At 39.9% G+C, this 24679-nt stretch overlaps 1 protein-coding gene across 2 annotated transcripts in view; it reads right to left on the reverse strand.

The window, feature by feature from the left end:
- Nucleotides 1-15140: 15140 nt before the first annotated feature.
- LOC140803886 (uncharacterized) overlaps nucleotides 15141-24679 on the reverse strand; it is a 34428-nt gene continuing 24889 nt past the window's right edge. For both annotated transcript variants that reach the window (XR_012111972.1, XM_073159732.1), the window contains exons 4-5: nucleotides 15409-15515; nucleotides 15141-15300 (exon numbers count right to left, since the gene is read on the reverse strand). Coding sequence is in view for 1 of the 2 variants with exons in the window: in XM_073159732.1 (XP_073015833.1) it covers nucleotides 15294-15300; nucleotides 15409-15515 (114 nt within the window). In the remaining variant the exon portion in view is untranslated. The remainder of the gene's footprint in view (nucleotides 15301-15408; nucleotides 15516-24679) is intronic.

The raw sequence follows: 24679 nt of genomic DNA on the forward strand, positions 1-24679 counted from the left end.
ACCATCTGCTCCTTTTTGCAATAATCTGTTCATAGTAAGAGCCGAAATCAAGGGAATCCGAGATCTGGAACCCTTCCCGTAGAATTTCCACTCGTCTGTCATCTCGGGTCTGAATCTGACAATCTTGTGGAAACAATCCACGGTGGCTCTGTACTTTGTTAACATGTCAATTCCAACAATACAATCAAAATCAGCCAGACCCAACACTATACACTCTAGGTCAATTTCATGCCCCTCAAACTGTAGAATGCAATGTCTAACCGTCGTTACCGATATTAAACCACTTCCTAACGGAGAAGTAATAGACACGACATCTAGTAACGACTCAACAGGCAGAGAATGCAATAATGCAAATCGTTCTGATATGAATGTATGCGATGGGATTTGTTCTCACCGGTTTTCCGGCTGTTGTTATGTCTGTATGTGTGCATAACAACAGGTGGGGCAGGATTTGGGTCACGACAGAGATGAGCGATGGACATAGCGTGGTGATCACGGGCCTAGCAGATGGACTAGTAGAGTTACTTTTATCTTGTACTGTATTTCACTACTAGTTACAGAGGATGGATTAAAACAAGAAATGTTGTATCCTATGTTTGTATATTATGTTTGCATGTTGTAAAATAAATAAAGAACTGATGTTGTTTAGTTACATTTGAGTTAATGTAAAAAGCAAAAATTTGACCCACTTTTATATTATTGATCCATTTAATCCCAAGATAAAGAATTAGAGCCCGGGTCCCAACCGCAAAGGAAACAGTTACCTGCATTATGCTTGTTTAGTTACATTTGATTTAATGTCAAAAGCGAAAAATTGACCCACATTTTAAAATAACGATCCATTTAATCCCAAGAAAAAGAATTAGAGCCCGGGTCCCCACAACAGCTGGAGTCCAACTACCATCCAACAAGTCCAACTGCATACAATGATAGAGTTGTGTTCAGTCAACTGGACGCTGATCTTAGTAGCCTACAAAGGGAAATAAGATTTTGGGAAGAAGATCAGGAACTAGTTATTCATGAAAAACCCTTCAAATCAAATACTAAAAAAGATTTATCCTTCTCTCCACAAAAAGAACCATCTCCACAACGTTCAACTGAAAAGCCAGTTCATGAAATACCTAAATCCTCTCAGACAGAACATCAGTTATACTCTGAAGAAGAACTATCCTTGGCAAACATCGATGAAATCATTCAAGATGTTGCCTTAGAAGCTCAGTATGACTCAGTTGCTCATTCAGCTGAACAACCACAGCAAGATATTAAGATATCGTCTGAAGCACCAACTGAATCACTCGTTGATGAAACATTTATATCTGCTCAAACAGAAGACCAAACTGAAGTACCAACCCAAAAATCAGAAAAAGAAATAACTGCAGCAGAAAAAGCTCAAACTGATGCACCTGTTCAGTCAGAAAGTTCTGCTGAACAAGTTGTTCAAACTGACGAACAAGCAAAACCAGCAGACCAAGCAACTGCTGAACATGAAGAAAGTCAGTTTCTCACTCACTCAAAAGAGCAAGAACAAAGTTCAGTTATTCCTCCACATGCAGCATCTATGCATAAACAACCCATCTCCATCATTCAGCCAGACAGACAATTATTTGATCAAAATCAACCATCATCATCTCAAATTAAAGAAACCATTCCAGCTCAGTCTATGGTTGGAACAATGGCAACCAATCAAGCATTAGTTCTTTTTGGACAATCATCGAAGCATTCAGAAACGCCCAGCCAGCAATCTACAATTCAATCCACAGAAATGGATATTGTTCTTGAAGAAATTCAGAACATACAGTACAGTATGCAGCAGATGCTAGCTGAAATCAAGAAAATTCAACTCGAACAGCTGTCGCATACTGTCAAATTGGATTCTTCGATTGAATTTGACTCAGCAAAACTAAACAATCTTCAAGCCAACATGGACTCTCTTAGCAGGACTGTACAAGAAATGAAGAATGGGCCAGTTAGCTCATTCTGTACAACTCAGAATGTAATCAGTCAGAGAGTTGAGCGACTGGAAACCTCTGTTTCTAATCGAATAGCATCACTTCAAACTTCCTTCACAACTGTCGCCTCACGCCTCTCAGCAGATGTAAAACTTCTATCCATTGACGTCCGAAAGCTGTCAGACAAAATGGAGGTATTTGACAAAAAGAGGGAAGGACAAAGCAGCTGAAGAAGATTTAATCAGAATATTTATATGATTGGATTTTATATTATCTACAAGGAATCCAGATATTATATTCTCAGATTTTATATTATCTACAAGGAATCCAGATATTATATTCTCAGATGTTATGTTATCTACAAGGAACACAGTTATTTTATAATTCAGTTGCGTAATCTACAAAGAGCTCAGTTATTTGATCTTAAATCACTTGGTTTTCTCAAACACCATAAAGGGGGAAATTGTTGGAAACTAGATTCTGGAGTTTGACAAAACATAAATCAATTGATTAACAAAATATGAATCAACTGATGCGCACAAGCAAATTCGGCAATTGAAGCAAGTTGATACAATGATATAAGGCAAACTGATCAACTGATCAGTTTCTCAACTGAAGACGTCTCGGGAAAGAACAAAGGAGACATAACAGATTACAAGAACTTCGCACTTCAATCATTACAGCATAGAACAATGTATTTCGGCTATTGCAATTAAGACGCCGTATCACAATCAATGAAGAGAACATTGCCCAAGGAATGATGAAGTGGCAATCAACGGATACTAGAATTCAAATACATATCAAAGTTACCGTTGAAAATGAAGTATAAATATAACTGAAGAACAACAGATAAAGTAGAGACGATAAGCTTGCTGTTACTCTGTCAAAATCTCAGCTCACTCTCATTTGAATTATTCGTAGCAATCAAGGCTACAATCTGAGCTTATTAGCACTATCTAAAAGCTGTTAGAATCAATTGTGATAATATCAGTTACATACTGAAAATATTGTGTAGAACTAAGAGTTTCAGTTTTGGCAGTTGTAAGTCCAAACTGAAGTGGGTCTGTACAAGTGTTGTACTTGATCAAAGTCTTTTAGTGAATATCATATCCTTGTGATAGAAGTGGTGACGTAGGAGTAATTAAATTCTCCGAACATCCAGAAACAACTCTTGCATATTTCTTTCAGTTTCGTATTCTATCTTTCAATCAGTTACTTTCCGCAACTATTCTAGTTTAACTGATTGTTATTGACCAACAAGATTCCGAGATTCAGTTTTTCACCAAACTGAACTCAAATATTGTTAAAGAACATTTTTAAGTGTGAGTGTTTATTCAACCCCCACCCCTTTCTAAACACTCTTATTACGAGAACCGATCCTATCAGAGCCAAAACATGCCTACAACACATAAGAGACTCCACACTCAGCCGCCTCTAGACTGAGCAAAGGATTCTTGACTTGATCCTTTATATCCGAGCATGTTGCATTTCGCATGCATCATATTGGTTTGTATCCTCGCACATTCTCGTACTAGGCGATAGTCGTTCAAGTCCTTGTTTTCATCTTGGGCACCTCATTCTACGTGACATGTCTTAGATTGGACGGTTTGGACGGCCAAGACAGTGGCTAGAGCAGTTGGGTTTTGGTGATGATCCATTGGAGATTTTATTTGGTTTATCATATTTCTCGTGAAGGATTATGATTTCGTTATGGTTATATTAACATTTAAGTCTGATATTATTGTTATGTTTTTTTTCGGGTTGTAAGATAATTAAATAATTTAGCTGTTTAATTGTTGTTATTAAGTTTATTTATGCATGCTTATTAGTCTGTTTAATACCAGCTCGGGTGAGGACGCTACACGTCTTTAGGGAATGGACCATGCTACCACTTGGTCTCACCTCTGTGTTTGGCAACAACGAAAGTAGGGAATATCTAAACTTTTAAAGAATGGACCAAATAGGTAAGTTCTGAAATGGAAGAATAGTAGTGTTCTAACGAAGCTTATTAGTTTAACATATAAATTACAAAAAGCTATTGATCTTAAAAAAAATTAAATCATACCAAAGAAGTATTACTATGAGATGGTAATGCTCCATCTTTGATTCAATCTCACCAGCTAGTGGTAACACCTGAAAAATCAGTCCACGTAAACCACATGTATGCAAATTATTTGAATTGCATATTTATTTTATTTTATTTAATTGATATTGTAATATCCCAACCTTTTATCCTTCTAATGTCAACAATGTTTTTCTATGGTTTGGTATTATGGATATATGGTTAATTTATTATTGATCATGGTTATTGTTATTGTTTATGAGTATAGTTGATGGAAAGGTTGATATTTCATGTTATAGCATCAATATGGTTATTGTATTGTATTTATGGTTATTTATTGTATGATTTTGGTATGGTTAAGTTGATGGTTGTGTATTTGAGGAGTTGTTATTGTTGTGAAGGTATAATTTTAGGAGTTGGATTGATGGTTTGGATGGTTTGAGCCAAATAGGTAATTGGGGTGCAGAAACGGTATGAAAATTTTGGTATTTGTTACGGTTTTTAGCATAATGAATGGGATATTGATCCAAATGGCATGAAGCCAATTGCATTAGAAAGATAAGATATAAGGCTATAACTTTCTTATTTTGAGTTTTGTTTAAATCATTAGGGAAGACGAGCCAAAAGTGGCCCGAAGTGTGTCGTGTTTTTCTTTGTTCCTGCACTGACACATGTTGGGAGAATGGGCATACACTTTTACTCACACCTCCAAATGACCTGAAATTTGGAGTGGTGCAAGAAAACACATAGGGCTACAACTTTCATGTTTACCACTTTGGCTAATTCGGAAGATAAAGTGCAGTTTTGGCCCCTGGCAGTGGGTACACGGACCCCTACACGGGGTCCAGGTCCGGCCATGCAAAATGAGTTATTTCCTGAGTGTACACGGACCTATACACGGAGGGGGGCACGGGGTCCGTGTCTATGGCATAGAAAACACGTTTTTGGAGGTATTGGAGGCTTATAAACATGGTTCTAGACTATTCTACTCATTTCTTCTTTTCTCCTTTCTCCTCCATCGTTTCTTATCTCTTTTCCTTCTAGTTTTCTCTCCTTCAATTTCCTACTTCTAGTGCCAAGCTCATAGTTGATTTCTTAGCTTCTTCCACTAAGATTTCAAGCTACAAGGTAAGATTTCTATTATTGGAGTTGGAAGGGTTAGAGATGTTGAGGTTTATATTAAAGGGTTAAGTTGAATTGATTGATTCTTTGGATTGATGGTAATGATTTATGATTCTTATTGTTATTCTTGTTGTAGGAATCATTCAAGATCACCTTAGCCATCTTTTGGTTGTTGGGTTGTAAGTAGAAGCTTTTCCTTCTAATGCTCACATGATATATATGTATATAAGCCATGTTTATTGATGTCTAGCTCCTTCCATTGTTAGATTATTGATGTATGTATTGTTATTTGTTCATTGAGCCAAGAATATCATTGAATTCATTGATAAGGAGCTAGTACTTTATTGTTGCTTACCAAGTGTTTGTTAAAATCTCCCAATGAAGTTTCCTATGATTAAAGCCAAGGAATGATAGTAATTCATGCATGTCATTGGCCAATCACATGATTATGAGTATCTCTCACAGTTTTGATATATTTATATATCAAAGAGATACTATCCACAGGTCACAGGTCATAGACTATCATTTCCTTTCCTTTAATTCATGTTATGAAATACCATCTATATTGCTTTGTAATCTATTGTTCATTAAAGATGGTATTATTCATTGTTCATTGCCATTGATTCATTGTTCATTGTCATTGATTCTTTGTTCATTGCCATTGCCATAGCCATGTTTCAAGCCAAGCCATGTATATGTATTTGTTATGTACAGCTGTGACACCCTGACCCGTTACAATTTAAAATACAGCGGAATTTAAAATTTTCTTGCAAATGGAAGGAGTTTCAAAATACATTTCCAAATATCATCAAAAGTATTAACATGATCAACTAAATGATACATCAAAATACAAAACATCATTTTAATGATCATGTACAAAACATTTCTTGCAAAACAAACTACTTCCTTCCAATCTTCGTATGCATATGACTCCCATCCACAGTCAACGTCCTGGTCCATCACTCTTATCTGCATCACATGAAAATAACTGAAATGAGTATAAAACTCAGCAAGTGGAACTCTTACATAACAATGAACATATCATAATCTGTAAAACATAGCTTTGAAATCATTAAATACCATCAACTCTGAAACATGAATATCATAGCAATAGCAATAACAATGAGATGGTATTTCTCTTTTCTCTGGTTGGATTGATATCAATAGTAACTCTGTCTGTGGTGCTCGTATCCCAATCGATATAAACCGATAACTCTGAGGGATATAAGCCTATGGTCGTTGATCAACTAATTGCATGCAATCTCTGACTATGTATCTATCAATCTAATAAAACATTTAAACTCTTTCTCTTTGGCATTTAAACAACACTTTAGAAACTATACTCTTTGTATTCCCTTTGAACAATTCAGACATCAAATGCCTCCAATATATATGACAATTGAATCAATACATACTATGGATCAAATGGAAGGGAATATCACAATAAAACCTTTGAAACACAATACATATATATACATGTGAGCACAAGGGATGAAATTCCACTTACAAACCACGATAACACCTTGAATCTAACTCTTGGTACACCACCTACAACAATAATCCATAAATAACACCAACATCAACTCAATATCCAAGAATCCAAGTCAAATAATCCATAAAACCAACAAATACATAAAACCCATAACATCTCTTCTCCAAAACCAAGAGATAACACAACCAAAAGCTTACCTTAGCTTCCTAGCACCAAGGAGAACTTCGATCTCTACTCGAAAATCGAACTAGATCCAAGAATCAAATGTAGGAAATGAAAGAAAATGGAGGAAACCCTTGTTCTAAGAGAGAAAAACGAGATTGAGAGGAAAGGGAAAGGTGAAAATGAAGTCAACTTATCCAAAAAGCTACTAAATATCTCGCCCATACCTCAATAATGCATGACCGCGGGTGCGCTCCAACAAGCACCGCGGGTGCGCTAAGCTCTCGGCAATCCACCAAAAATCCAAACTCAATGACCGCGGGTGCGGTCCTGCAATTACCGCGGGTGCGGTGAATCCACGGTAAAACCCACAAATTCCAACAATTACGACCGCGGGTTCGGTCCTTACACTGAGTGCGGGTGCGGTATGGCTTCGGCCAAGAAACACACCAAAGCAACTACAATCGATCCGAAATGCTGAAACGAATAACCAACAACAACTACACCTCAAGACAATAATAACCAACAATACTATGGTCCATAAACACAGCTCTAAACATCTAATCAAATAACCCAAATAAACATACAAAACTTAAACCGTACCGTACACCGGGCTCGGCTATTACAATCTCCCCTCCTTAAGGGAATTTCGTCCTCGAAATTGACGTCACTGCACGAACAACTCAGGATACTTCTCTCTCATCTCATCCTTTGGTTCCCACGTAGCCTCTTCGATCAAATGGTTCCTCCAAAGGACTGTAACGATGCCGATCTCTTTGTTTCTCAAAACTCTAACTTTGCGATCCAAAATCTGGACCGGAATCTCTTGGTAGGTCAAATTCGACGTCAAGTCCAATGGCTCGTGGCGAAGAACATGGGAAGGATTCGCAATATACTTCCTGAGCATCGATACATGAAAAACATTATGGACTCTGTAAAGATCTGGCGGTAGGGCTAATCTTTAGGCTCGATCACCAACTCTGTCCAAGATCTCAAAGGGACCAATAAACCTCTGACTCAACTTACCCTTCTTGCCAAACCGCATCACACCCTTGAGAGGTGCAATCTTCAAGAACACATGGTCGCCAACCTCAAACTGCAACGGTCTGCGACGAACATCCGCATAGCTCTTCTGTCTCGACTGCGCAGTCTTCATCCTCTCACGGATAACCGCAACAACATCGGCTGTCTGTTGGACCAACTCTGGTCCCAACATCTTCCTCTCACCAACCTCATCCCAATACAAGGGAGATCTACACTTCCTGCCATAAAGTGCCTCATACGGTGCCATCCCAATCGTCGCTTGGTAGCTATTGTTGTACGTGAACTCAACAAGGGGCAATTTAGAATCCCAGCTACCAGAATAATCAATAGTGCAAGCTCTGAGCATATCCTCAAGAATCTGAATGACTCTCTCTGACTGACCGTCGCTCTGAGGGTGATAAGCTGTACTGAATGCTAACCGTGAGCCCATAGCTCTGTGCAAACTCTTCCAAAACTCTGAGGTAAATCTAGGGTCACGATCAGACACAATCGACACAGGGACACCGTGAAGTCTAACTATCTCTGCTATGTAATCCTCGGCATACTGATTCATGGAATACGTCGTCTTGACTGGAAGAAAGTGCGCTGACTTGGTCAATCGATCAACGATAACCCAAATGGAATTAAAACCCTTCTGCGTCCTAGGAAGACCAGTCACGAAATCCATCGTAATATGCTCCCACTTCCACTGAGGAATCAGCAAAGATAGAAATGTCCCAGCAGGTCTCTGGTGCTCAATCTTCACCTGCTGACAAGTTAGGCACTGAGAAATGAACAAAGCAATATCTTTCTTCATACCTGGCCACCAATAAAGTCGACGAAGATCCTGATACATTTTGGTGCTGCCTGGATGTATCTAATATGGCGCGGTATGAGCCTCTGTCAAGACGTCTCGCCGAATAACATTGCCAACAGGAACGCAAATACGGCCTCTGAAAGTCACCAAACCCTCACCATTCATCGCAAACTCTGAGTTACCTCTCTCCTCTGCTCTAGCTCTCAACTCTGTCAACTGAACATCAACAGTCTGCTCTCTACGGATCCTGTCCGTCAATGTAGCCCGAATGACCAACGCTGAAAAGCGAGCAATGGTCTCCGGAACTACCAAATAAATCTCCTCTCTCTGCAAGTCCATCAACAAAGGTCTCTGAATCAAAGAACTCAAAGAAGAACTCGACTTACGGCTCAAAGCATCAGCCACAACATTCGCTTTCCCTGGGTGGTAACTGATAGTCACATCATAGTCTTTGACAAGCTCTAACCACCTCCTCTGCCGCATGTTGAGCTCTTTCTAGGAAAACAGATACTTCAAACTCTTGTGGTCTGTGAAGATCTCACACTTTTCGCCATACAAATAATGTCTCCAAATCTTCAAGGCAAAAACCACAGCTGCTAGCTTTAAATCATGCGTCGGATAATTCTACTCATAATCTTTCAACTGGCGAGAAGCATAGGCAATAACCTTACCTCGCTGCATCAGCACTGCACCAAGGCCTTTCTTCGACGCATCGGTATAGACAACAAAATCCTCAGAACCACTGGGCAACGAAAGAACAGGAGCTGTCATCAATCTATCCTTCAACTCTTGAAATGCACTCTGGCAATCAATGGACCACTCAAACTTCACAGTCTTCCTCGTCAAATTGGTCAATGGCAAGGCAATCTTGGAGAAATCTGAAATGAAACAACGATAATAACCCGCCAAACCAAGGAAACTGCGTACCTCTGAAACAGTAGTAGGAATAGGCCATTTCTGAACTGCCTCTATCTTCACTGGATCAACAGCAATACTATCCTTTGAAACCACATGGCCTAGAAAAGAAATTCGATCCAACCAAAATTCACACTTCTTCAACTTAGCATACAGCCTCTTCTCCCTCAACAAACGAAGAACAACTCTGAGATGCTCTGCATGAAGCTCTCTGGTCTTGGAACAGATCAAGATGTCGTCGATGAAGACAATGACAAAGCTATCCAAATAAGGCTTGAACACACGGTTCATCAGGTCCATGAAAAATGAAGGAGCATTGGTCAGACCAAAAGACATCACAAGAAACTCATAGTGACCATACCTGGTCCGGAACGCTGTCTTAGGGATATCGGACTCCCTAACCTTCAACTGATAGTAGCCAGACCGAAGATCAATATTCGAAAATACAGTGGCACCATGAAGTTGGTCAAACAAATCATCTATCCGTGGCAACGGATACTTGTTCTTGATCGTCACTTTGTTGAGCTCCCTATAGTCGATACACAGCCGCAAAGACCCATCTTTCTTCTTGACAAACAGAACCGGAGCTCCCCAAGTCGAAGAACTCGGACGAATAAAACCCTTGTCCAAAAGATCCTGCAACTGTGTCTTCAACTCCTTCATCTCGGTAGGGGCCATTCGGTACGGAGCCTTAGAAATAGGAACCGTACCTGGAGCTAGATGTAATGCCCAAGAAGTATAGAATTGATAAACCAAGATTATTAATCGTTATTAACGTGAGACTCGGAAGATATGAAAACGCATGACATGCAATGAGGGAAGAAAAGACATGAGAAAATAGGGTTTGCAAGACCGCACCCGCGCCCAGAACAGGAGTGCACCCGCGGTCATGCAATTGTGGATTTTTGCAAGAAAGGCCGAAGCATCACCGCACCCGCGGTGCAACCAAGACCGCACCCGCGGTGCATGGACAGAAAGTTGGCAAATTTTATTCGAGGCGACACCGCACCCGCGGTAAGAACAAGACCGCACTCGCGGTGGTGGTACCGCACCCGCGGTCTAAGATGTACCGCACCCGCGGTAGATGTCCAGTAGGTACGAGTTTTGCTACTGGAGTTGGAGCGCACCCGCGGTGCTAGCCAGAGCGCACCCGCGGTAATGATAACACCGCACCCGCGGTCTAAGCTTTTGGGAAAAGGAAGGATAGACATTGCATGAGCGCACCCGCGCTCCTTGCACTACCGCACCTGCGGTCATGCGTGTAACAAGAAGAATGAGGCCACGTTTTGCATGGCCTGCAAGCTATATATATAGATGGATTCGTGTCTTCCTCTCACTTTTCAAGCAAAAATCGACAGATGAGGGAGAAAGTTTATTTCTTGAGTTTAGAATTTGGTTTACGAAGAATCCGTGTCAGAACTCGAATCCGAAAGCGGTATTGAACTCCTTTCGACTAAAGCTATACAAGGACGTAAGTTTTGTTGCGTTTTCAGATGTTTTGAATTTATGATGTTTTCAGAACTGTATATGATTCAGATATGGTGTTTCTACTACCGTAGACATTGTATAATCGAAGACAGATTTAAGAATAAGTTGGTTATACAGTTGTTATGAATTTTAGAAGATATTGACTGAGAATTCACACTAAATGGTAGTATTATTAATTGAAGAATGAATAGATGATTATTCTTGTATGTTTGGATAGATTATTCAGTAGATATGTGAAGTCAGATCGAAGAAAGAATACAGTATGTCTGTGTGTTGTATTTCAGCATCCCTGAAGATGTATTTGTTAGGTATTCATATGCTGGAACAGATTGATCAGATTATGTACTGAGTTGAGTATTGATCAGAAAAGATTTTGTTTGGAGTTACACATTGATACAGTGTATTTGTATTGTCATTTCAAATCGGATATGGACAGACTGGACTTCGAGACTTCGTCTTCCTCAGACGGGGACGACAAAGGTATAATTCATGTGATATTCGGGAAGAAACAACTCAATTGAGATCACTACTTGAGTTGCCCAATAAATCACATACTATATTCTTGTTTATGTTTTATATGATTATGCTTTGTTTACTGATTGTATTCACGCATTTAAGATAGGACAGTTTGGAGATCAGCCAGACTGCTAGACGTTCGGTGATATCACAGCTTAGGAGAAGATCACCTCTCCTATTGTAGATGTGGATACAGATCAGACCGAAGTCTAGGAATAAGACGTACAATCACCCCGAGTGGTAGGGTAGGTGATAGATCGTCTTATTCACACCGGGATCCCTAGAGTTATAGATCGAGTCAAGTCTAGACATGATTTGATTAGGACTTCATGCTTATATGGATGTGGCTCCTAGATCATGGGACCCATCGTTATTGCTTTCAGTTGTGCTAGCATGTTTTTATGATTTAGATCGTTTATATGCATGTTTATCTGATTTGAGTTACATGCTTATTTGATTTATTTCATAGATTATGAAATATATTGGTTTATACAGGATCGCATGTTTTATGAATTAGTTTGTTTATATACATGCTTACCATGTTTTATACTGGGATTTATTCTCACCGGAGTTATCCGGCTGGTGTCTTGTTTGTATGTGTGCATGACATCAAGGGAGGCAGGATCGGGGTCACGAAGATGATGAGACAAGACGAGTTTAGCGTGGTGATTCCGGACTTACAGTAGATTGGATTTTACTACTAGAATTTTAGTAGTGAACCTTAGATTAGAATGTTGTACATTATTGTATTTTTAATACTGAATTGTATTTTATATACAGACATGTATAGTATTTAGATTTCATTACCTTCCGCAGTTATATAATTTAAAATGAAAAATTTTAGACCCTGTTTATCAGAACAGATAATTAAATCCCAACGATGATTAAGAACTTGATTAGCGTCCGGGTTCCCACAACAGGTGGTATCAGAGCGAGAGATCCTTTAGATTAAGATAGTCAGAACTGATAGATCCTTTAGACTGAGTTAGACTGAGATAGAAGAGAATGAGCGGGGTAGATTGAATTTTCTTCCTTGCATGTGATTGCTAGCATGAGATTTACGTCAATGTTGATTTGCATGATGTGTGCTAGCATGATTTATTGCTTTTCCTATTACATGTTGTCTGTATCTGAGTTGATTGCAGCATGTAATTGTTAAGCCTGAATCAGAACCGAGTCTGGATCAGAGGTATATGATCAGAGGAGGGCTGAGACAGATTGTATAGATTATGTACTAATCTGTTTGATTATCAGATATACCGCCTCGAAGAATTTCAGAAAAGGGCAGTACTTCTTCTGAACAGATGGATGCATTCGAAACCCAGCTAGAAGAAAAGATGAAAGAATTTCAGTTATTGCAGCCGCCGATTCTGAGAAAAGATTAAAGAATTTCAGTTATTGCAGCCGCCGATTCTGAGTGGTACCGAGACATCCGAAGATTGTCAGAATTGGTTTGATGATATAGAGATTTTGTTTGATTTACTTGATTGTACGGATGAACAGAGAGTTAAAATGGTACCTTATCAGTTACGAGAAGCCGCCAGGAATTGGTGGATTACCAGTAGAAGAATGTGGGAACAAAGAGGTACAGTGATTTCGTGGGAAATATTCAGAACTGAATTTTATCGACGATTTTTCTCAGTCTCGTACCGAGAGGACAAGAAAGCAGAGTTTGAGAATTTAAGCCAAGGTCAATTGAATATTGATGAATATATTGCCAAATTCTCTACTCTACTGCATTTTGCTCCTCAGATAGCTGGAAATGATGAAGCTATAGTGAATCAGTTCATCAGAGGGTTGAATTCGGAGGTAGTTGCATTTATGAATCTGCAGCGACCTTACCATTTTGCGGATATCTTGAGTAGAGCGAAGAGAGCTGAGGCAAGTCTGATTAGACAATTGACACGGCTGTGTGTGAAGCAACCCCAGACACAGCAATCCCCTCTTCGATATGAGCGTGGCAGTACGAGTGGGAAACAAGATTTGCTGAAAACTCGTAAGAAGCCATTCAAGAAGTTGGGAAGTGGTTCCTCCAGTTCAAGTGGTTCCAGCACAAGCCATACTGATGTCTATTGTAGGACTTGCGGAGGGAGACATTCTTCAGAGCAATGTCAAGGAGTGCTTGGTAGATGCAATATTTGTAAACAGCTGGGGCATTTTGCTAAAGTTTGTCCCCAGAGATGGTCTCGAAGATCTTAGGGAACATCGTTTATTTGAGAAACAGACCCAGAATCCACAACAGGTACTATTCTTTATAATTCGATTGCATATGTATTGATATATACTACTGCATTCCCTACGATTATCTTAGACTGAATTGCATTGATATATGATGTATCTGTGGGGTTTGTTTGTACTGTGGTATTGATTCTTATTTGTTGGGAAAGAAAGAGTGATATCAGAAATTTCTACAGTAAGATAAGAATAAGATTGAGTTAGATTATAATGTACTTGTGTCTTCTGACAGTTTTAAACCGTTGTTATTTAATAACAACAACGACAACAGTTTCACGACGTTTAAAGACCGTTGTCTTTTAGCACAATTGACAATAATTTTGCAACGGTTTTAACCCGCTGTCATAATATATCAACGACCACAGTTTTGCCAATTTTGGGACCGTTGTTTTTTTATAATAACGACAATAGTTTTGCAACGCCTAAAAACGTAGTGTTTTGTTGAATCTACAAAAATTAAAACCGTTGTCTTTAAATTTTCTTCACTAGAATTAAAAACTGTTGTCTTTAATAATTTTTTTCATTAGGTAAAAACCATTGTATTAATTATTTTTAATTTACAATATATATAATAATAATTAAACCAAAAGTAACAATCGAAAATAAAATATTTACCACGTTAAATATTTGGCTATGTTATGTTCAAAATCCATCATCCAAAATATGCCAACGATAAACAAAAATGTTACAAATTTGAATTTAGTACTGCAATTGACCTTGATACATGTTCGTCATCAACGTGGCAATGTGGCAGTAGAGTCGCATAATATCAAAATTTTCCTAACATAAAATAGGGATATACTGCAATCTTTTGTCATCATCGATCTCGATCTCCTCAAACCTCATCAATATTTCTGCATCAAATTCTTCTCATGCCATTTCATCCCTGGCATATAATCCACACATAGAAAGCTCATTAAAACCCCATGTAAGAGATGAGATTGCAAGCAAAGACATGCACTGGAAACACAGCTAACACAAATGGTGCATAGAGACGATAATACATTGTTTTCCCATAATAAATATATCTCATACAATGGAATTTGAAAGCTTAGTGAATTTTGACATTGTATACAATATATCGAATTAGTTAATGATATCAATTTTGTTGCCTAGCTTTGATAGTATCCAAACAATATTGACATTATTAAGAGTACACAAACAACATTTATATACGCAAAATAAAGTCATTACTAGTATATATTGAAGAAAATAGAAATTTCGACATGACCTCCCAATAAATAGGATATCCCAAAAATTTCCAAACAACACAAACAACATTTATATACTCGAAATACTTTGCATATCAAATATACAGTTCAAGACTTTGCATACATATTCGTCAACCTACCTGGAATTGTTACCAAATACACAGTTCAAGACTTTGCATACCTATTCATAACACAAAGCACTTCATCAATACTTTGCATAACTATTCGTAAATATAATCTTGTATGCATTCCGCCCACTTGGATTGCATTTCATCAATTTCTTCCTTAGAGTACTCGGTTTTCATGAACTGTGAACAAACACAATGATAATATTAGTAAAAAAACTTTTAATAAAGACATTTAAAAATGAGAAATACACAATTATTTGTGAATATTAAGAATATGTCGAATATTACAATTGAAGATATTGAGTTCTTCTCACTGGTAGCATTTTTTCAATCATTTCTCTCATAAATTTCATAACATAAAAACCACATTGTTTCGAATCTGGTTTTCGTGGACCCTATGTTAAAAAAAACTGTTAGTGATTGATACACAAATTGAAATAAACGTTAATTAATGACAAGTACACATGCATATCTTTTGTGACACCTCGACCCAATTTAATTAAAATACAATGGAATTTAAAATTTTCAATTGAAGGATGGAAGGATTACAATTTCATAACATAAAATCATTTACAAAATATTTGCAACCAAAATAAATACATGATCATTCAAATGATATAACAACAAAAATAACATATCATTCTTATGATCATGTCCCAAAATGTCGACAAAATAACATCTTCTTCCTTCCTTCCAACTCTATATGCATATGACCCCGGTCCACAATCACTGTCCTGGTCCGTCGCTCTTAGCTGCATCACATGAAATAACTGAAATGAGTATAAAACTCAGCAAGTGGAACTCTTACATAGCAATGAACATATCATACTCTGGAAATCATAGTTTTAAAAACATAAATACCATCAACTCTGAAATAAATATCATAGCCATAGCATAGCAATAGGACGATATTTCTCTTTACACTGGTTGGATTGATACCAATAGTAACTCTGTGTAATAGCCGAGCCCGGTGTACGGTACGGTTTAAGCTTTATTGTGTTAATTGGGTTATGTGATTAGATGATTATAGTTGTGTTTTGGGCTATAGTATTATTGGTTATTATTTATTTGAGGTGTTAGTTGGTGTTGATTGTTCGTTTCAGCGTTTCGAATCGATTTTTAGTTGTTTTGTTACTGTTCATTGCCGTGAGTAGAGTGCACCCGCGCTCTTAGATGAGTGCCCCCGCGGTGTACTATTCATGATTTTGGTTTTGGAGGGCCGTGGCATCACCGCACCCGCGGCAGTGCAAGGACCGCACCCGCGGTGAGACCGCACCCGCGGTATTTGTAGCACCGCACCCGCGGTGTTCGTGCATGGGATTTATTTTGGTTGCCGTGAGCTTAGCGCACCCGCGGTGCTTGTGTGACCGCACCCGCGGTGTAAGTATGGGCGAGATATTTAGCTACTTTTTGGGAGTTGTTGGCCATACCTTATCCATTTCTTTCCCTTCCATTCGAGATTTCCCTCCATTGGCAAGGGTTTTCATCCATTTCTTTAGCTTCCTACCTTTGATTCTTGGAGTTATTTGGATTTCCGACTTGAGATCATCGTTCTCCGTGGTATAAGGAAGCTTAGGTAAGTTTTTGGTGCGATTCTAATGAGGTTTCGAGTTAAGGGTTATTTTGGATTTGATGTTTTGATGGTTCTATGGATTATTTAGCATGGACTCTTGGATTTAGTCTTGATATTGGTGTTATTTATGGATTATTGTTGTAGGTGGTGTTCCAAGAGTATAGTTGGAGGTGTTCTATTGGTTTGTAAGTGGAATTTCATCCTTTTTGCTCACATGATATTATATGTATTGTGTTTTAAAGGTTTCAAAGTGTTATTCCCTTCCATTGATCCATTGTTATGTATTGATTTCATTGATTATTTATTGGAGGCATTGATGTCTCACTATTGTTAAAAAGGGAATACAAGAGATATTATGAGATTGCGAAACGACGGCCTTAAATGCTATTGAGAATTCAAATGTTTTATTGGATTGATTAATCATAGCCAGAGCATTGCATGCAATTAGATGATCATCGACCATAGGCTTTTATCCCCTCACAGTTATCGATTTATATCGATGGGATATTGGCAACCACAGACAGAGATACTATTGATATCAATCCAACCAGAGAAAAGAGAATACCATCGTATTGCTATCTATTGCCATTGCTATTGCTACAGTTATTGCTACGTTATTCATGTTTCAGAGTCGATGGTATTTATGATTTAAAAGCCATGTTTTACAGAGTATACTATGTATCATTGCTATGTAAGAGTTCCACTTGCTGAGATTTATTCTCATTTCAGTTATTTCATGTGATGCAGATAAGAGCGACGGACCGGGACGTTGACTGTGGATGGGGGTCATATGCATACGAAGATTGGAAGGATGATTATTTTGTACCATTTTGTAACATGATCACACTAATGATATTTTGTATTTTGTTATGTCATTGGAATGATCATGTTGTTATTTTGTAAACACTTTTATAAAATGTATTTTGAAACTCCTTCCATGTTTGAAAGAAAATTTTAAATTCCGCTGTATTTTAATTGTATCGGGTCAGGGTGTCACATTTAGTGGTATCAGAGCGGTGTTCTTCGGACCAATGCATATGACTTCGTCTACTTTCAACTGTCCGGGTATGTTTTCTTGCATCTATCCATTGTTATATATATTGATTGGTGTCTTGTGAGCAATTGTAGAGTATGCCTCCTAAGCGTAAGGCGGCAGAGGGTGAGGATAGTTCTTCCTCGAGAGTTGTCGACGAGTTCGGCAAGTTGCTTAAGGAGCAGGCTAAGGTGCATAGCGATCAGATTCAGCAGTTGCTCAGATTGCAAGGAGCAGGACAGGGTCGAGGCCAAGTGAGAGGTCAAGTTGCTCAGGCTGTTGGCACTGATGCCGTCTTTTCTTCTTTTAAGAGAATGGATCCACCGGAATTCGCAGGTAGCACCGATCCTCTAGTTGCTGTCGAGTGGGTCAAGGCGCTTGAAGCTATCTTCGATCATCTCCAGTATGAGGACAAAGACAGGATTAGCTGTGCAGTGTTCATGTTGGTTAAGGCTGCCCGCATTTGGTGGAATGCTACGAAAGTTGGAGTTGATGTTGCGACACTGAAGTGGTCAGAGTTCACTGACTTGTTCTACGACAAGTATTTCCCCGACGCACTTCGAGCGAGGAAGGTTACGGAGTTCTTGGAACTTAGACAGGGGAGCTTGGATGTTGGCCAGTATATTCTGAAGTTTGAGGAGGGTTGCCTATTTGCTCCGTATATTGCTTCGAACGACAAGGACAAGGGCGCTCATTTCATTCGAGGTCTTAGAGCAGAGATTCGTCGTGATATCAACATGTCCAAAGCTGTTACTTTCAAGGAGATTGTGTCCAAAGCATTGTTGGCCGAGCAAGACGAGAAGGACATCGCCAGGGAGAGGCAGGAGAGACACCAGGCCATTGCTCAGAGAGGCCAGGGTTCGAATCAGAGGGGCAGGGATCGTTTCAAGGGCAAGGGCAAGATGGAGCCGAGTTCTAGACCACCGCCAGTTTCATTTGATCCCGAGAAGCCACTGTGTCCAAAGTGTGGTAAGCATCATCGAGGAGAGTGCAGATTGGGCACTCATACTTGTTTTCGTTGTGGCGCGGCGGGTCACGTTGCTAGGAATTGCCCGAGGGGAGATAGCCAAGGGAAGGTGCAGGGTCGTATCTTTGCGATGACCAAGGAAGGTATTAATCGTGATTCTTCATTGATCTCTAGTACTATTTTGATTTCAGGCAGAGTAGCTACTACTTTGATTGATACTGGTGCTACTCATTCTTTTATGTCTGAATTATTTTTGAGATCTTTGGGTATAGTTCCTTCTGTTCTTCCCCTCCAGCTTAATGTTGTTTTACCTTCGGGGGATGTCTTGTGCCCGACATCAATTGTCTTTGCGTGCCCTGTTCGTATTGAGGAGCGAGTTGTATTCGCTGATTTGATTGTTATCCCTATGGTTGCCTTCGATGTTATTCTTGGCATGGATTGGCTTTCGACTTACCGTGCAGTTATCGATTGTGTTGCTAAGAAGGTGACTTTTGCAGATGATGGCCAGGGAGGAGCGCTCGCTAGCACAGGTACTTCGCTGGTCCTTCCTTTTATTTCTTGCTTTGAGGCTGAGAGATTGTTGTGTAGAGGTTGCGATGGGTTTCTTGCTTCTATTGTGGATGTTGATAGATTGATTAAGTTGAATGTAGATGATATTGATGTGGTGAGGGAGTTTGCTGATGTGTTTGAGGATGATGTTCCGGGTTTGCCGCCGGATAGAGATGTTGAGTTTGTGATTGATTTAGCTCCAGGTACGGTTCCTATTTCTAAGGCTCCGTACCGAATGGCCCCTACCGAGATGAAGGAGTTGAAGACTCAGTTGCAGGATCTTTTAGACAAGGGCTTTATTCGTCCGAGTTCTTCGCCTTGGGGAGCTCCGGTTCTATTTGTCAAGAAGAAGGATGGTTCTTTGCGACTGTGTATCGACTACAGGGAGCTTAACAAAGTAACTGTCAAGAACAAGTATCCGTTGCCTCGGATAGATGATTTGTTTGATCAGCTCCATGGTGCTACTATGTTCTCGAAGATTGATCTTCGGTCTGGCTACTATCAGTTGAAGGTTAGGGAGTCTGATATCCCTAAGACAGCTTTCCGGACCAGGTACGGTCACTATGAGTTTCTTGTCATGTCTTTTGGGTTGACCAATGCCCCTTCAGTCTTCATGGATCTGATGAACCGTGTGTTCAAGCCTTATCTGGATAGTTTCGTTATTGTTTTCATCGACGATATCCTGATCTATTCCAAATCCAGAGAGCTTCATGCAGAGCATCTCAGAGTGGTGCTTCAGTTGTTGCGAGAGAAGAGGTTGTTTGCCAAGTTGAAGAAGTGTGAGTTTTGGCTAGATCAGATTTCTTTTCTAGGCCATGTGGTTTCGAGAGATGGCATTGCTGTTGATCCGTTGAAGATAGAGGCGATTCGGAGTTGGCCTATTCCTACCACTGTTTCTGAGGTACGCAGTTTCCTCGGTTTGGCGGGTTACTATCGTCGTTTCATTTCAGGTTTCTCCAAGATTGCCCTGCCATTGTCCAATCTGACGAGGAAGACTGTGAAGTTCGAGTGGTCTATCGATTGCCAGAGTGCATTTTCAAGAGTTGAAGGACAGATTGACGACAGCTCCTGTTCTTTCTTTGCCCAGTGGTTCAGAGGATTTTGTGGTCTATACCGATGCGTTGAAGAGAGGCCTTGGTGCAGTGTTGATGCAGCGAGGTAAGGTTATTGCCTATGCGTCTCGCCAGTTGAAGGATTATGAGAAGAATTATCCGACGCACGATTTGGAGCTTGCAGCTGTGGTTTTCGCCCTTAAGATTTGGAGACATTATCTGTATGGCGAAAAGTGTGAGATCTTCACAGACCACAAGAGTTTGAAGTATCTGTTCTCGCAGAAAGAGCTCAATATGCGACAGAGGAGGTGGTTAGAGCTTGTCAAGGATTACGATGTGACGATCAGTTATCACCCAGGGAAGGCGAATGTTGTGGCTGATGCTTTGAGCCGCAAGTCGAGTGCTTCATTGAGTTCTTTGATTCAGAGACCATTGTTGATGGATTTGCAGAGAGAGGAGATTGATCTGGTGATTCCAGGGACCATTGCTCGCTTTTCAGCGTTGGTCATTCGATCTACATTGACGGACAGGATCCGTAGAGAGCAGTCGACTGATGTTCAGTTGGCAGAGTTGAGAGCTAGAGCCGAGGCTAGAGGGAATTCAGAGTTTAGTCTGAATGGTGATGATTTGGTAACTTTCAGAGGCCGCATTTGTGTTCCTTCTGGCGACGATATTCGTAGAGATGTCTTGACAGAGGCTCATACCTCACCTTATTCGATTCATCCAGGCAGTACGAAGATGTATCAGGATCTTCGACGACTCTACTGGTGGCCAGGTATGAAGAGAGATATTGCTTTGTTCATTTCTCAGTGCCTTACTTGTCAGCAGGTAAAGATTGAGCACCAGAGACCTGCTGGGACATTGCTTTCTTTGCCGATTCCTCAGTGGAAGTGGGAGCATATCACTATGGATTTCGTGACTGGTTTACCCAGGACGCAGAAGGGTTTCAATTCCATTTGGGTTATTGTTGATAGATTGACCAAGTCAGCGCACTTTCTCCCAGTCAAGACGACGTATTCGATGTCTCAGTATGCCGAGGATTACATTGCAGAGATTGTTAGACTTCATGGTGTGCCCGTGTCGATTGTGTCTGATCGTGACCCCAGATTTACCTCAGAGTTCTGGAAGAGTTTGCACAGAGCTATGGGTTCTCGATTAGCTTTCAGTACAGCTTATCATCCTCAGAGCGACGGTCAGTCAGAGAGAGTCATTCAGATTCTGGAGGATATGCTCAGAGCTTGTACTATTGACTATTCTGGTAGCTGGGATTCCAAGTTGCCTCTTGTGGAGTTCACGTACAACAATAGCTACCAGGCGACGATTGGCATGGCACCGTATGAGGCACTTTATGGCAGGAAGTGCAGATCCCCTTTGTTTTGGGATGAGGTTGGAGAGAGGAAGATGTTGGGTCCCGAGTTGGTCCAACAGACTGCCGATGTTGTTGCAGTTATCAGAGAGAGGATGAAGACTGCTCAGTCCAGACAGAAGAGCTATGCAGACGTTCGTCGTAGACCTTTGCAGTTCGAGGTTGGCGATCATGTTTTTCTGAAGATAGCACCTCTCAAGGGTGTGATGCGATTTGGCAAGAAGGGCAAGTTGAGCCCTAGATTCATTGGTCCATTCGAGATATTGGACAGAGTGGGTGACCGAGCCTACAGATTAGCCCTACCGCCCGATCTTGACAGAGTCCATAATGTGTTTCACGTATCGATGCTCAGGAAGTATATTGCAGATCCTTCCCATGTTCTTCGCCATGAGCCATTGGACTTGACGCCGAGTCTGACTTACCATGAGATTCCGATTCAGATTCTGGATCGCACAGTTAGAGTTCTGAGGAACAAAGAGATCGGCATCGTTAAAGTCCTTTGGAGGAACCATTTGATTGAGGAGGCTACGTGGGAACCAGAGACTGAGATGAGAGAGAGGTATCCTGAGTTGTTCGTGCCGTGACGTCAATTTCGAGGACGAAATTCCTCTAAGGAGGGGAGATTGTAATAGCCGAGCCCGGTGTACGGTACGGTTTAAGCTTTATTGTGTTAATTGGGTTATGTGATTAGATGATTATAGTTGTGTTTTGGGCTATAGTATTATTGGTTATTATTTATTTGAGGTGTTAGTTGGTGTTGATTGTTCGTTTCAGCGTTTCGAATCGATTTTTAGTTGTTTTGTTACTGTTCATTGCCGTGAGTAGAGTGCACCCGCGCTCTTAGATGAGTGCCCCCGCGGTGTACTATTCATGATTTTGGTTTTGGAGGGCCGTGGCATCACCGCACCCGCGGCAGTGCAAGGACCGCACCCGCGGTGAGACCGCACCCGCGGTATTTGTAGCACCGCACCCGCGGTGTTCGTGCATGGGATTTATTTTGGTTGCCGTGAGCTTAGCGCACCCGCGGTGCTTGTGTGACCGCACCCGCGGTGTAAGTATGGGCGAGATATTTAGCTACTTTTTGGGAGTTGTTGGCCATACCTTATCCATTTCTTTCCCTTCCATTCGAGATTTCCCTCCATTGGCAAGGGTTTTCATCCATTTCTTTAGCTTCCTACCTTTGATTCTTGGAGTTATTTGGATTTCCGACTTGAGATCATCGTTCTCCGTGGTATAAGGAAGCTTAGGTAAGTTTTTGGTGCGATTCTAATGAGGTTTCGAGTTAAGGGTTATTTTGGATTTGATGTTTTGATGGTTCTATGGATTATTTAGCATGGACTCTTGGATTTAGTCTTGATATTGGTGTTATTTATGGATTATTGTTGTAGGTGGTGTACCAAGAGTATAGTTGGAGGTGTTCTATTGGTTTGTAAGTGGAATTTCATCCTTTTTGCTCACATGATATTATATGTATTGTGTTTTAAAGGTTTCAAAGTGTTATTCCCTTCCATTGATCCATTGTTATGTATTGATTTCATTGATTATTTATTGGAGGCATTGATGTCTCACTATTGTTAAAAAGGGAATACAAGAGATATTATGAGATTGCGAAACGACGGCCTTAAATGCTATTGAGAATTCAAATGTTTTATTGGATTGATTAATCATAGCCAGAGCATTGCATGCAATTAGATGATCATCGACCATAGGCTTTTATCCCCTCACAGTTATCGATTTATATCGATGGGATATTGGCAACCACAGACAGAGATACTATTGATATCAATCCAACCAGAGAAAAGAGAATACCATCGTATTGCTATCTATTGCCATTGCTATTGCTACAGTTATTGCTACGTTATTCATGTTTCAGAGTCGATGGTATTTATGATTTAAAAGCCATGTTTTACAGAGTATACTATGTATCATTGCTATGTAAGAGTTCCACTTGCTGAGATTTATTCTCATTTCAGTTATTTCATGTGATGCAGATAAGAGCGACGGACCGGGACGTTGACTGTGGATGGGGGTCATATGCATACGAAGATTGGAAGGATGATTATTTTGTACCATTTTGTAACATGATCACACTAATGATATTTTGTATTTTGTTATGTCATTGGAATGATCATGTTGTTATTTTGTAAACACTTTTATAAAATGTATTTTGAAACTCCTTCCATGTTTGAAAGAAAATTTTAAATTCCGCTGTATTTTAATTGTATCGGGTCAGGGTGTCACACTCTGTCTGTGGTTGCTCGTATCCCATCGATATAAATCGGGATATAAGCCTATGGTCGTTGATCAACTAATTGCATGCAATCTCAGACTATGTATCTATCAATCCAATAAAACATTTGAAACTCTCTCTATGGCATTTAAACAAACACTTTGCAATCACTTACTCTTTTGTATTCCCTTTTCAATATTGAGACATCAATTGACTCAACAATATACCACAAAGGTATCAATACATAATAATGAATCAAATGAAGGGAATAACGCATTAAAACCTTCGAAACACAATACATATAATATCATGTGAGCACCAGAGATGAAATTCCACTTACAACCCACTAGAACACCTTGAATCTAACTCCTTGGTTGAAATCCTACAACAATAATCCATAAATAACACCATCATCAACTCAATAATCAAGAACCCATGCCAATTAATCCATAAATCAAACAAATACAACAAACCCATATCTTCTCTCCTCCAAAACCAAGAAATAACAACACCAAAAGCTTACCTTAGCTTCCTAGCACCAAGAAAAACTTCGATCTCAACTCAAATCACCAACTAGAAGCTTGAATCGAAGATAGGAAGTGAAAGAAAATGAAGAAACCCTAATCTCTAGAGAGAAAAGTCGAAATGAAAGAGGAAAGAATGAGTAAAGTGAAGTCAACTACCCACTTAAAATCTCGAACAGTAACCCGAAATGCGCGACCGCGGGTGCGTTACTCTTGTACCGCGGGTGCGGTAAGCTCACGGCAACTCCACAAAATTCTGGAAAAC

This window comes from Primulina eburnea, chromosome 10 (assembly GCF_022965805.1).
Source record: "Primulina eburnea isolate SZY01 chromosome 10, ASM2296580v1, whole genome shotgun sequence".
Taxonomy (NCBI): Eukaryota; Viridiplantae; Streptophyta; class Magnoliopsida; order Lamiales; family Gesneriaceae; genus Primulina; species Primulina eburnea.